A 14,544-nucleotide genomic window follows, 5' to 3' on the forward strand; every position below is an offset into this window, starting at 1 on the left:
AAGAAGTTTTTGGTGCTGACTGAGGATATTTTCCCCCGTTCACATTCAAATCCAGGATAACTTTTTATTTGTATGGATTTCCCCATTTTATTTGCTTTTTTTACCTCCTGAACCTCATTTCCCTGAGGAGCAGGCTGTTTTTTAACTGCCTAATCTGTGTTACTCTGTTTTGTTTTTTGAAGAGAGCCCAGTACCAGGACAAGCTGGCACGGCAGCGCTACGATGAGCAGATGAGGCAGCAGGTAGGGTGGGTTCCTGCTCTGATCCAGCTGGGAACGGGCTGGGAGCCCTCTGAAATCCCAGAGATGCTCTGGAGCTGTGCCCTGTCCTGCTGGGCACAGTTTATCTCTGTTATCTGCTCTGCAGCAGCACTGCACATCAAGGCTTGGGCATTAGGACAAAGCAGCAGCTTGGGATTAGGAGGAGAAATCTGGGAGATGGGGAGAGGAAAACACACTTCAAGCTGAGCAGCAGCTTCTTGGAAATATTTGTGAAGGCTATCCTAGAACAGACCAGACAGATTTAAAGAATAAAGCAGGGAAGTTTCTCCTCAATGGATCCACCTTGGGCAGCACAAGAGCCCAGCCAGGGCTGCACCCAAGATGAACCAAAATGGTCTCAAAATGAACCAAAATGGTCCCAAAAATGGATGATCAGTCACAAAATTATAAGTTCTGCTCCATTTGCATCTTGGAGTGTCCAATTCCAGCTTTAGCCCATGCAGTCCCATCCTTGTTTTTCTCTCTCCAGCCCACGGTGTTTGTGCTCCTGGGCTGAGATTTGGATCATTTGTCCTTGGTGCCCAGCTGGAGCAGGAATTGTTTTGTCTCCCTGCTCTGTGCACAGAGCTCAGCATCCCATAATATGAAACCCAGACCCACTAAAGCAGCACAGAATGAGAAAAATAGAAAAGCCAAAACCTGAGGCATCAGTACAGAATCTGGAAAATAGAAAAGCCAAAACCTGAGGCATCAGTAGCACTTCAGTTTACACTTGATGGAGTCATTACAACATCAACATCTCTTCTGCTGTCATCTCTCCCTGCAGCAACTTGCTAATGAGGAGAATCTGAGGAAACAGGAGGAATCTGTGCAGAAGCAGGAGGCCATGAGGCGAGGTGAGTGTTGAGTTCAGCTGCTGAGGGTGTGAGGGCATTGTGGAGTCCTTGTGCTGATCTTTGTGTCCTTGCTGGGTTTGGTGGCAGATTGGCAAAAATAGGTAAATCCCAGGAGTGCTAAAATTACCAATTGCTCCCAAGGTTAGTTTTAGAAAGGGCTGCACTCCTAAACATCTGCCCTGGATGTTTAGGAGAAATCTGAGAAATCTGGATTTCTCAGTGAACTGTCAGCATCTCCTGAAATTCTGATTTCATACTGGAATTCTTATTTCATACCTGAAATTCTGATTTCATACTTAAGAAGAGAAAAGAAACAAAGCATCTTCTGGGAGGAGTGGTTGAATCTGTGTCACCTCATCTCCATTGAGTTTCCTGCAGAAAATAAAAAAGTTGTGGTGTGAAACTTGCTTAGCTTCTTTTTGTTGTTAAGAATTGCCAGAATTCCTGGGTTTGCACAACTCCACTGGGGTGCAGGTCTCAGAAATGTTAAGAAATGTTAATGTTAATTAACTGAATGGGATGGGAAGGTGGTTTGCTCCAAGCACAGATGTGGCCTCCTCCAGTGAGGGAAGTGTAGCCTGAATAACACATCCCAGTGGTGAAACCCTGTAGGGTTGGGTTATTTCACTCCTGAGTTTCTCACTCATTCTCCCTTCACCACAATTCCATTGAATTTTGGTGAAGGGGGCAGCAGCGCTTCCAAAATCCCCTTTGGGACCATTTTGCTTCTCTTCCTTCCAGTACACAGCAACTTCCCTGGGGTTTTCCTTCTCCCAGGCCAAAATTTGACCTCTCTGCTGTTTATTTTTCCCCCAAGCTACCGTGGAGAGGGAGATGGAGCTGCGGCACAAGAACGAGATGCTGCGGGTGGAGGCGGAGGCGCGGGCGCGCGCCAAGGCCGAGCGCGAGAACGCCGACATCATCCGCGAGCAGATCCGCCTCAAGGCCGCCGAGCACCGCCAGACCGTGCTCGAGTCCCTCAGGTGGGGCACAGAGGGCTGGGGGTGCTCTCTGTGTGTGGGGGAGGACCTGGGGTTGGTTCTTCTGGAGCTGCTCCACGTGTGGGAGAGAACCTGGGGTTGGTTCTTCTGGAGGTGCTCCATGTGTGTGGGAGGACCTGGGGTTTGTTCTTCTGGAGCTTCTCCAAGTGTGGTAGAACCTGGGGTTTGCTCCTTTGGAGCTGCTCTGTGTGGGGGGGAAACCTGGGGTTGGTTCCTCTGGAGCTGCTCCACTTGTGTGTGGGAGAACCTGGGGTTTGTTCCTCTGAGGAGTTTCAGCCTGGTGCTTTTCCCACATGTGGGAAAACCTGGGGTTTGTTCCTCTGGTGTTTCTCCAAGTGTGTCCTCACATGTGGAAGAACCTGGGGTTTGTTCCTCTGGAGCTGCTCCACGTGTGTGGGAGGACCTGGGGTTTGTTCCTCTGGAGCTTCTCCCAGTGTGGTAGAATCTGGGGTTTGCTCCTTTGGAGCTGCTCTATGTGTGGGAGAACCTGGGCTTTGTGCCTCTGGAGCTGCTCCACAATCTGGGAGAACCTGGGGTTTGTTCCTCAGCAGCTGCTCCACGTGTGTCCCAGCACATGGCAGAACCTGGGGTTTGTTCATCTAAGGAATTTCAGCTTGGTGCCTCTCCCACATGTGGGAGAACCTGGGGTTTGTTCCTCTGAGGAATTTCAGCCTGGTGCTTCTCCAAGTGTGTCCCCATGTGTTGGAGAACCTGGGCTTTGTTCCTCTGGAGCTGCTCCAAGTGTGTGGGAGGACCTGGGCTTTGTTCCTCTGATGCAGTTTCTCTCTCCCAGCCTGTGAGAGGACCTGGGGTTTGTTCCTGTGGTGCTTCTCCAAGTGTGACCCCACATCTGGGAGAACCAGGAGTTTGTTCCTCTGAGGAATTCCAGCCTGGTGCTTCTCCCACATGTGGGAGATCCTGGGATTTGTTCCTCTGGTGCTTCTCCAAGTGTGTCCCCACACCTGGGAGACCCTGGGGTTTGTTCCTCTCAGGAATTCCAGCCTTGTGTGACCTCTCCTGCTCGTCCCGCTACATTGTCACCTGAAATAGCAACCAGAGACATTTAGAGTGATACAATTTTTCTAACAGATTATTTCAAGCCTTTTCCTCCAGTCCTGGAGCTCAGTAACTCTGAGAACCCCACAGTTCTTCCAGAACATCCATCACAAAGCTGTCATGCCGTTTGGCTCCTCAGGGCTGGCTGTTTTACCTTTGGAATTGGTTCATTTTAGGTCCTTTGAGATTTTGAACAAAAAGAGCTTTCAATACATCCAGTTCAACACAAATAATGCATTAAAGTAAATTGATACCATCTTAGGGCCAGGTGCTTTTCTGAACTTAATCCCAGCTCAGGTGTAGGCATCAGATGATTATAAATATGTTTTCAGATGGTTATAAATTTATTTTCAGATGATTATAAATATATTTTCAGATGATTATAAATATATTTTCCATGTTCACATTCCAATTCCGAGGTGAGCCCTTCCCTTTGACTTGTTCTGAAGAAGATGAACAACTTTAATGCAATCTGAAAGCCTGGTTTAAAATGGATCAATTCATTGAATTCCCTTTCTCTCCTGCTTGCTTTGCTGTTTGCTTGCCACAGGACAGCTGGGATGCTCTTTGGGGAAGGATTCCGTGCTTTTGTGACAGACTGGGATAAAGTCACAGCCACGGTAAGCTTGGGAAACCTGGCAGAAACTTCCAGAAAAGCCAGGTTGTAAATGTGTCTTAAACTCCTGATTGTGTCACAGCTTTAAATCTAATTTTGATGTAGCCTAGAGAGCACTTAGAGAACTGCTCTGTGTGCTAAATAAATTGATTAAAAGCCAGAGCAGCATCTTTTCACAGGACAAAAGAGCTTGGGAATGGAATCTTGGGGACAGAAAGTTGTTTCTCAGTGTAAAACTAAACAAAACAACAATGAAAATATATTTTTGGTAGCATGGCTGGTTAAAATAGAAATTCTGCTTTGAATCAGTCACCACCATCTGCTCCACCCTCTGATTTTATACACACAGGCTGATACAAAACATCCTTTGAGAGCTCTGGGGAGAACAAGACAAGCTTTTAGTGGCTCCTTTTGTCATCTGGAGCATTCAGAGCCCTTTGTAGATCAGTGCTTGGTGCTTTGAGCTGTGCATTCACTTGACCCACATACAAATTGTCATTTTTGCTTCTGACATGTTCTTCTCTTGTGAATTTGGGACATTTAGCTTAAAAAAAAAAAAAAGAAAAGAAAAAGGCAGGTGTATTTTTGGAAAGGAGATAACACAGCTGGAAGTCATATTTTCCGTTGCTTTAAAAAGTTTGGAATTACTATAAGGTAAGAACCAGTCAGTTATTTTAAGGTTCTTGTAAATGAAACCTGAATTTTCAGCTCTAAGTGCTGCTCTTTCTCTACCTCTTCCCAGCCAAGCAGAGCCCCAAAGGTTCTACCTTGAGATTTTTGGTTCATTGTGGTTTTAGTGTAATTCACTTTTTTACTGATCAGAGACCCATTCCTTTGATACTTTATGATAAAAAGGTGGGTAAATGTCTCCCATGCAAAACCATGACACCCTGTAATCAGACTGATTTTTTAGGGTGGTCAGTTGGGTTCTTGCTTGATACAGAATTCATTTTTAAAGCTCTGCTTCTCTGTATCTTGTGACATGAACATCATCAAAAACCTGAGAAAGTGACATCAGCTCCATCCAGGCACAGGGAACTTTGTGCTGCATGGTCTGGGAGAGCATGAGATCATGGCTCTGTTTTTAGAGGGAGGCTGCTAAAAAGGTGAAATCTGTTCTGTGTTCTGCATCTGAGCTGAGCTGAGCATGGAGATCCCTCACTCTTTGCATCCTGGAACTCACAGTTCTGATCCCTTGGTGTTCCCACCCAGAGCAGAGGTGATGTCCCACATTCCAGCAGAGTGAGAGCTACCAGATGGTGCCTCATGGTTTATTGAACAGTGCCACCCTTGTTGTCCTTGAGGCTTTTCACCCTGCTCTGTACTTGCAGGAGAAGTCAGCTTATTTTAAAAGCAATTGCTGCAGTTTGCTCTTTTCTCTGATATAAATTATTGGCATCAGCTTTAAGCTGACTCCAGAGTCTGGAGTCTTTCTGCTTCACTGGCAGATCGATGGGAATGGCTCATTTTGTGGGGTTTCTGGAGGAACAGCCCAGTGAGTGATGTCATTCCCATTCTATGATGGTAATTCCCATTCCCATGGTGCTAATTCCCATTCCCATGGTGACAATTCCCACTCCCATGGTGCTAATTCCCATTCCATGATGGTAATTCCCATTCCATGGTGACAATTCCCATTCCCATGATGGTAATTCCCATTCCATGGTGATAATTCCCACTCCCATGGTGACATTTCCCATTCCATGGTGACAATTCCCATTTCTATGGTGGTAATTCCATTCCCATGGTGATAATTCCCATTCCCATGGTGATAATTCCCACTCCCATGATGGCAATTCCCATTTCCATGATGGCAATTCCCATTCCCATGATGTTTTTTTGGTTTTGTTTCTCCTCTGGAGCCCCTCATTCCCTGTGCTGTTGGGGCTGGCACAGCTGTCACCTTTAGCAGAAATTCCCTTTTTTGTTCCCCACTGTGCCCTGCCTTGGTGGCAGCCACAACTCAGCAGTTTCACCTTGGCACCTGAAATTCAGCTGGCATTCTCTGGTGTGGTGAGGGGCATTCTGGCAGGCAGCACCTGCCTGAGGGGGCTGGTTTATCTTCATTATTCAATTCACTTGAAAATTCAGCCCCACACTTTTTGGTTTATCTTCATTATTCAATTCACTTGAAAATTCAGCCCCACACTTTTTGGTTTATCTTCATTACTCAATTCACTTGAAAATTCAGCCCCACATTTTTGGCTGCCGTGGCTGGTTTATCTTCATTATTCAATTCACTTGAAAATTCAGCCCCACACTTTTTGGTTTATCTTCATTACTCAATTTACTTGAAAATTCAGCCCCACACTTTTTGGTTTATCTTCATTACTCAAATTTACTTGAAAATTCAGCCCCACATTTTTGGCTGCCGTGGCTGGTTTATCTTCATTACTCAATTTACTTGAAAATCTGGACATCCCCTCACATTTTTTGGGCAGGATGTAGTTTTGGATTCAGGACTAAATGCTTCACTTGTGCTTCCTCTGCTTTTTTTGCTGTGCAAGAGCAATCAGTGAACAGGGAGTGTGAGACCTTGACTGTCTGAGCAGGGATAAAAAACACCTTACCAAAAATAAACCCCTCCTGCTCAGCATTTGTCCTGAATCTTAATTCCCCACCACAGGGCAGCCTGCACACAGCAGCACTGCCTTGCCAAGTGGTTTTTTCTCATTTTTCTCCTTTTTTTTCCTTTTTTTGCAGGTGGCAGGCCTGACCCTGCTGGCAGTGGGGGTTTATTCTGCCAAAAATGCCACGGCTGTAGCGGGGCGTTACATCGAGGCAAGGCTGGGCAAACCCTCCCTGGTGAGGGAAACCTCCAGGATCACAGTGCTGGAGGCTCTGAAACATCCCATCAAGGTAAAATTCACCTTTGCTTCTGTGGTACACGCAGCAAAACTCAGGCTGGGATTGTCTGTGGGTCTGGACAAACAGAATAGTGGAGGTGGAATGGATGGGCTGAGCCCGCTGGTAATTCTGTAAGGTGTTTTAGTCCAAGTGAGTTGTTAAAATGTGGGGGTTTTTTTCTGCCTGTGAGTAACTGAATTTGTCCTCTCAAGGTCGGTAAACGTCTCACCAGCAAGGCTCAGGATGCCCTTGAAGGAGTTGTTCTCAGTGTGAGTACTCTGTTCTCCTGCCTTGGGCTGTCAAGGATGACTTTGGATTCCAAATGAGAGCTGCTGGTGCCTTAAACTCCCTTCTAAAGCTGTAATTCCAGCAGTTTTGGAGGTTTTTTGTCCCTTGGGACACTGGGACCATCAGTAAGCTCCTGTGTTCGCTGTGACATGCATTAAGCAGCTTGTTCACCTTTTTTCCCTCTGTGAAAAGCAGTTGGAAGCCTTGGTTCAGTCCTTGCTCTGCTGCAGTTTCTCTCTGTGGTCAGCATGTGAAGATTCAGAATTCCACTTGTGCCCTCTGAAGTTAAGGATTACTGAACCCAAACCAGCTTCTAGGCAAAAAAAAAAAAAAAAATCTAAATATTCTGTGCATTTACCCACCCTGAAATTGGTTCTTAACTTGCTAATTAGTGCTACTTCTGTGTATTTGCTTCTGAATTGAAATCCTGGTTATCTGGCAAATTTAAGAGCTGCTTGAAGCTGCTGAGAGAAAATGCTCCTGCAGGAATATCTCTCTCCCAGTATCCCCAAATGCAGTAGGAATATAAATATGAATTTATGACTTGAGCAGGAATTAGCACTGCAAAGAGTTGCTGATGTTTTGACATATCCCTCCCAGGGCACCCATTAGGAAGTGAATATTTAGGTGTTATCTGTTCCTAGAGTAGTCACTGCACTCCTTCCTGCACTGCTGCTTTTTCTTATGAAAGAATTGTAGCCAAGTGGACAGAAAATCAAGTAAATCCTCACATAGGACAGGAAATGACCTTGGTGTGGAGTCATGAGCAGCTGAAGTTAAGACTTAAAAGCTTGAGCCTGGAGTGCTGCCTCCTTCCTGCAGGTACTGATTTGGGAACCTGGTAGGTGCAGCTCTTTTTGGTACCTTCTGATCCTTAAATTGAATTTTTTTTTTTTTCCTGCAGCCCCAGCTGGAAGCACGTGTGAGAGACATTGCCATAGCAACAAGAAACACAAAAAGGAACAAAAGCCTCTACAGGAATATTCTGATGTACGGTCCCCCTGGCACTGGAAAAACTCTTTTTGCCAAGGTAAAAACCCTGCCAAGATTCTGCCAACCTTGCAAAGTGTTCTGAGAATTCCAGGGCCTGTGGAGCTTCCCTGGGCTGGAATCTCCTGCTGGAGTGTTGCACAAACATTTTGTTCCCGTTGGGGAGGGAGGGAAGAAGGGGCAGCCTGCCCCAGCTCTGAATCACTGCAGCCACTTGGATCTGGATTTTCCACCTGGGAAAGGCCCTTGGAACTGGGATTTATTTGTGGGAATCCCTTGGAACTGGGATTTATTTGTGGGAATCACAGCAGCAGCCACTTGTCCACGAGTCCTGAGGTTTCATCAACTTTTTAGCAGTGGCAGATTTGCCAAACTGGTGCAAGTTGATTTTTTTCCCCTCTCTCAGTACATTAAACCCCTACCCCAGCAGTTTACTGAGATTATGGCACCTAAAGCTTTCTATGGCACCTGCTGGATTTCTAAAACCACCTAGTTTGGGTTTCTAAAGCCCATAGAGATGGATAGAAATGGAACAAATAAATAAAATCACAGCAGCAGCCCCTTCATATCCACCTGTGTTGGGTTTATCCCCTTGGCCTAATGGCTCTTTCCTGAGAGAGGCAAAGGCACTGCCAGGCTGATTTTTACATGGATTGCAGTCAGAATTTGATTTTTTTCCTTGCTTTTCACTGCTTTCATCAACTTTCTAACAGTGGCAGATTTGCCAAACTGGTGCAAGTTGAATTTTTTTTCTTATATCAGTAAACTAAACCCATATCCCAATAGTTTTCTGAGATTATGGCACCTACTGGATTTCTAAATCCACCTAGTTTGGGTTTCTAAAACCCATAAAGATGGACAGAAATGGAAAAAATAAACAAAATCACAGCAGCAGCCACTTCCTGGCCACCTCTGTTGGGTTTACATGCTTTATTTTTTGCCCTAAACAAAAAATTGCAACTAAGTGATGAAGAACACAAAGAAGCCAATACTCCCCTCTGCAAACCAGCACTGACAGGACTAAATGTTGAATTTGGTGGTTTTTGTTTCCTTGCAGAAATTAGCTGTGCACTCAGGCATGGATTATGCCATCATGACAGGAGGGGACGTGGCCCCCATGGGCAGGGAAGGGGTCACAGCCATGCACAAACTCTTTGACTGGGCCAACACCAGTAGGAGAGGGTAAGTTGAGCTTTGCTTTAATCCTCAGCCTGGGTTTTTGTCTAAAAGACCCTCACCCACAACTACAACAGTGTAGTTCAGCCCTAATATAATATATAAAAATTATATTATATTATATTATATTATATTATATTATATTATATTACATTACATTACATTACATTACATTACATTACATTACATCATATTACATTACATCACATTATATTACATCGCATTATATTACATTACATTACATTGTATTACATTATATTTTATTACATTATATTATATTACATTATATTATATTACATTACATTCTATTTTATTACATTCTATTTTATTACATTATCTATAATAGAATATATTACATCTAGTATTATATATTATATATTGTATATTATATATTGTAAATTATATATTATATATTATATATTATATATTATATATTATATATTATATATTATATATTATATATTATATATTATATATCATGTTGTATATTATATATTATATATATTTATGATATATAATAAATGTATAGTATATATTTATTATATGTAATGAATATACTTATTATATTTAATAAAGAAATATTTAATGAACATTTCTTTATTAAAACAAATAAATTTTATTTCTTTTAAAATAAATAAATTCTTAGAAAGCAAGATGTTGATCCTGCAAAAGAACCTTGCTTTTCCCTTTGAGGGGACAGCAAATCTCTTCTGAAATGATCCATGGAGTTGCTCTATAAATTGCTCAGTTTAATTATTATTATTTCATCATATTTGCAACAATAATCACCATAAATGAGTTGCTGTTATTGAGTGACACACAGAATCCCCTGAAGATTTTAAACACTGATAGTATTTGAATCCAGCTTCTGGTTTACTTTGGAGTCTCAAGCAGGAAAAGTGAATAAAAGAAATAAAAGAGGATAAGGAGGACATAGATGCTAAAGGTATTGACATAAAAATCACAAACAGGTATAAAATACCAGGTATAGAAAACACAAGCACAAAAAAGAACTTTTGCTTTTAAAGTCACCTCTAAAATCAAATTTTTATCTGCAGAGACTCCTCAGGTTGAGGCTGAATTTTGCTCCCTGGTTTTGTGTGGCTGTGTGGTTCATTTGCTCCTACCAATATAAATGGATTTTTGATTTTTGCACTGCAGAGATCCTTGTCCAGCCAGGATGGTAAAATTCAACACTGAACTTTCAGGGGTTGTCACTTTGGGTTTTGTGCTGGTTTGAGCTCAGATCTGTGCGTGTGGCTGCCCAGTGATTTATGTGTTCTCTGATTGCCCCAGATGGACATCATCTTGCAGTGTCTCTTTTAATCCTTGCTTCATTCATCACCTCAATCTTTCTATTTCCCCATACCAAGAAAAAAAAGCAGGGATTTAAAAGCAGGATTGAAATTTTTAAGCTTCTATTCTGAGGAGCTATAGAAGGGAAGGTGTTAGAATTTAAGTGAGCTTGGAAATTAAGTGAGAAGTTGGAAGAGATGTGAGAATACTCAGCTGGATGCTCCCATCAAGGAATTCTCTTACAGCACTGCCTGGCTCTGAATTTCTCTGCTCTGATAAAAAATTTCTGTGCATTTCAGCTCCCTACACTGCCTGATCAAAGCTCACATGTGTCCATAAAATCAATATTCTCACCTCCAGTAGCACTGAAGTATTTAAGCACATTTAATTCTGAATATCCACCAGTGTTAGCTGTTTCTTATTTAGCTGAAATCGTGCTAACAGACATTTTCTGCAGAGAATATTTGGGAGAAGATGTTAATGGGCCTGAAATGCCCTGGAAAAAAAGCTGGGTTTGAAGTTAGGCAGGGAGGTAATACAAGCTGTGACAGCTTTATGAGCAACCTGCTTCTGTTATTGATAAACATCTTTACAGGCTCAGTCCCTTGGGAAGAGCACTGCCCTTGGGTTAGAAGTGAATTTATTTTGGTGAATAATTCATGGGCTTTATTAATTCACTTCTCCACAGGTAGTAAAGCCATTACATTAGTGCTGCTGTGGTTTGGGAAAGAAAAACCTCAGAAAACAACAAAGCAAGCTGAGGACAGGACTCTGCTTTGAGTTTTTTAGAGTGGCATAAGGAGGAAAAATGGCAGGGAGGTGTCACTGTCACCAAGATTTCTGTACTGTGCCCTGCACACATCTCTGGAAAGAGGAGGGAATGCTAAAATAGCACTCAGACTTGAGCAGGTCTAAATTTCTGCATTTGAGGCTGTGGAGAAGCTTCTAGAATGGAATGATGGAGCTGGGATTGTGGCTGTGGAGTTTGGGTAGAAGGGTGTGAGGTCACAGGGTGGGAAGATCAGATTTTGGGGCTTTAGAATATAGGAATATATAGAGAGCAAGATGGAGGTTTTAGGGCAGAGGCTGGTGCTTCTTCTTCACCTTCTCCTCCTTCTTCTCCTCTTCCATGGGTTTGGGTGGTTTTGTGCAATTGGATAAAAAACTCCACATTACAGACCACAGGTGGTTGGTTATTTGGTTAAAAGTAAAAATATTTGAGGTGTCATTTCTTAATTGGAGAGTTTATCCTTAAAAGGCCTTGTAGAGAGAGAGACAGGGCTCCATTTTTAGTTTGTTAAAGTGCTGCAGAACTCAGGGCTTGTGAGACTCTAACATAGACAAGAACTAAAAAACATTTGAGTCCAAACACGAAATTCCATCTTGTGCATTTAATCCCAACCCTGGCTAAAAAAGAAGCAGAGGCTCCCCAGGCCTTACCCTGTGCTGTCACTGTGGTGCTTCCCTTTTGCAGCCTCCTGCTCTTCGTGGATGAGGCAGATGCATTCCTGAGGAAAAGGGCCACAGTAAGTGCTGGGTGTGTGTCTGCTCCTGCTCCTGCTGCTCCTGCTCTGCTCCTGCTGCTCCTGATCTGCTCCTGCTCTGCTCCTGCTTCTGCTTCTGCTCCTGCTGCTCCTGCTCTGCTCCTGCTCTGCTCTGCTCCTGCTGCTCCTGCTCTGCTCCTGCTGCTCCTGCTCTGCTCCTGCTGCTCCTGGTCCTGCTCTGCTCCTGCTTCTGCTCCTGCTCTGCTCCTGCTGCTCCTGCTCTGCTCCTGCTGCTCCTGATCTGCTCCTGCTCCTGCTCCTGCTCTGCTCCTGCTCTGCTCCTGCTCTGCTCCTTCTGCTCCTGCTCCTTCTGCTCCTGCTCCTGCTGCTCCTGCTCTGCTCCTGGTTCTGCTCCTGCTCTGCTCCTGCTCCTGCTCTGCTCCTGCTCTGCTCCTGCTCCTTCTGCTCCTGCTCCTGCTCTGCTCCTTTTCCTGTTCTGCTCCTGCTCCTGTTCCTGCTCCTGCTCCTTCTCCTGCTTCTGCTCTGCTCTGCTCCTTCTCTTCGCCTGTTTTGCTCCTGCTCCTGCTCCTTTTCCTTCTCCTTTTCCTGCTCCTTTTCCTGCTCCTTCTCCTGCTCCTGCTCTGCTCCTCCTTAAATAAAGGAATAGAAATAAATAAATAGTCAAATACCAGAATTCCCTTTGTCCTTAATGCTGATTAAAGCTCTGACCTGTCTCCAGCCCTCAGCAGCTGATTCTCCTTTGGGTTTCATCTTTGCAGGAGAAAATCAGTGAAGATCTCAGAGCAACTTTAAATGCATTTCTGCACAGAACAGGGCAGCACAGCAACAAGTGAGTACCCAGTTCCAGCAGCTGATATTTCCCTGCGTTGAGGAAAGTCTTTAAAGGGTCTCTGGTGTACACATGGAAGTTGGAAATGATCTGTGCTGCTGAGGGATTGAACAAAATCTGCAGAGAATTTCCCCCTTTCCCTTTATGTGCTGGATGTAGCTTGTTCCTCCTTCAGCTTTTGCTGGCATTTGGAAATCAGAACAGAAGGAAAATTTTTCCTGAAACTTTGATGGTATTTGGACATCTTGAGTATCTTGATGTTTGTATTTTCTCTCTTGGCGAGTTCCTGTTTATACAAGAGCCCAGGAAAATCACTCCCACAAAAATTCAGAGTTCTCCTGGCTGGGAGCTTCAAATTCCCTGGAAAAACACTTGAGTGGTGCTTGCTCCTCTGCAGTGACCTCTTCCCATCTTGTGCTTGTGTGAGGCAGCTGAGTTTCCATTTCTTCCCCCGTGTTTCAAATCCCTCTGGGGATTTTAAATTGCCTTGGAAGAGCTCTGGGAGTTTTTTGGGGGTGCTGGGGATGTTTCATTCTTTCCCTTGATGTTAAATTACCTCAGAAGAGCTCTGGGCTTGCTTTTTGGGTGCTGGAGATGGCTTTTTCTTTCTTTCCCCTGCTTTTAAATTGCCTTGGAAGAGCTCTGGGGATGTTTTTTGGGTGCTGGGGATTTTAAATTGCCTTGGAAGAGCTCTGGGGTTTTTTTTTGGGGTTGCTGGGGACATTTCTTTCTTTCCCCTGATATTAAATTACCTCAGAAGAGCTCTGGGGATGTTTTTTGGGTGCTGGGGATGTTTCTTTTCTTTCCCCTGATTTTAAATTGTTTTGGAGGAACTCTAGGGATGTTTTTTGGGTGCTGGGGATGTTTCTTTCTCCTGATGTTAAATTGGGGATTTTTTTTTTGGGTGTTGGGGATGTTTCTTTCCCCTGATGTTAAATTGGGGATTTTTTTGGGGTGTTGGGGATGTTTCTTTCCCCTGATGTTAAATTGGGGATTTTTTTTGGGTGTTGGGGATGTTTCTTTCCCCTGATGTTAAATTGGGGATTTTTTTTGGGTGCTGGGAGCTCTGGGGGTGTTTTGTGGGGTGCTGGAGATGCTGAGAACAGCTGAGTTCTCGTTTGCAGTGAGCTCTGCCATTGAATTCAGCCCTGATTTCACCCATGAGCCATCTGAGGACACTGAACATGCCCTGGTGATTCATGCACTGCTTTTTACTTCTGAGCAGCCTTATTGCTGCTCTGGGCAAGGAGCAGCCCTGCATCCATCAGTGGGAGCTCACTGGGGTGAAATGGGTGAAATGGGCTGTGTAAATGGGGTGCTTTGGTGAGACCCTGAGGAGAGCTCTTCCTTCAGCAGGGAATTGGCACCAGGACTGGGAACTGCTGCTTTTCAACTTCCCAAAAATCATTTGTGGGGTAGCAAAGCGCTATATATATATATATATATATATAATAGATAGATAGATATATATATAATAGATAGATATATATATAATAGATAGATATATAATAGATATATATATAAAATATGGATATATATATAGATATATAATAATATAGATATATATACAGATATCTATATAATATATCTATTATATATGTGTATATATATAATTTATATATATACATATAAAATATGTGTGTGTATATATATATAGATATATATAGATAGATAGATAGATATATAGATATATATATATAGATATATATATATAAAATATAATATAATATCAGGCTGCATGGCAATCCTTAATCCCGGCTTGTTTCTGCAAGTTTTGATGGTAAAAATGCCACAGTCTTGGCTTGGCCAAGTTATCTCCAGAA

General features: G+C 43.4%; 1 protein-coding gene across 1 annotated transcript in view; it reads left to right on the forward strand.

The window, feature by feature from the left end:
* LOC118694984 (ATPase family AAA domain-containing protein 3) overlaps positions 1-14,544 on the forward strand; it is a 28,223-nt gene that overhangs the window by 3,716 nt on the left and 9,963 nt on the right. Inside the window, exons 4-13 of the mRNA XM_036396341.2 lie at positions 183-242; positions 1,048-1,117; positions 1,935-2,100; positions 3,725-3,794; positions 6,494-6,649; positions 6,850-6,906; positions 7,830-7,955; positions 8,973-9,097; positions 11,862-11,913; positions 12,651-12,721. Of these exons, the coding sequence (XP_036252234.2) occupies positions 183-242; positions 1,048-1,117; positions 1,935-2,100; positions 3,725-3,794; positions 6,494-6,649; positions 6,850-6,906; positions 7,830-7,955; positions 8,973-9,097; positions 11,862-11,913; positions 12,651-12,721 (953 nt within the window). The remainder of the gene's footprint in view (positions 1-182; positions 243-1,047; positions 1,118-1,934; positions 2,101-3,724; positions 3,795-6,493; positions 6,650-6,849; positions 6,907-7,829; positions 7,956-8,972; positions 9,098-11,861; positions 11,914-12,650; positions 12,722-14,544) is intronic.

Source organism: Molothrus ater, chromosome 23 (genome assembly GCF_012460135.2).
Source record: "Molothrus ater isolate BHLD 08-10-18 breed brown headed cowbird chromosome 23, BPBGC_Mater_1.1, whole genome shotgun sequence".
Taxonomy (NCBI): domain Eukaryota; kingdom Metazoa; phylum Chordata; class Aves; order Passeriformes; family Icteridae; genus Molothrus; species Molothrus ater.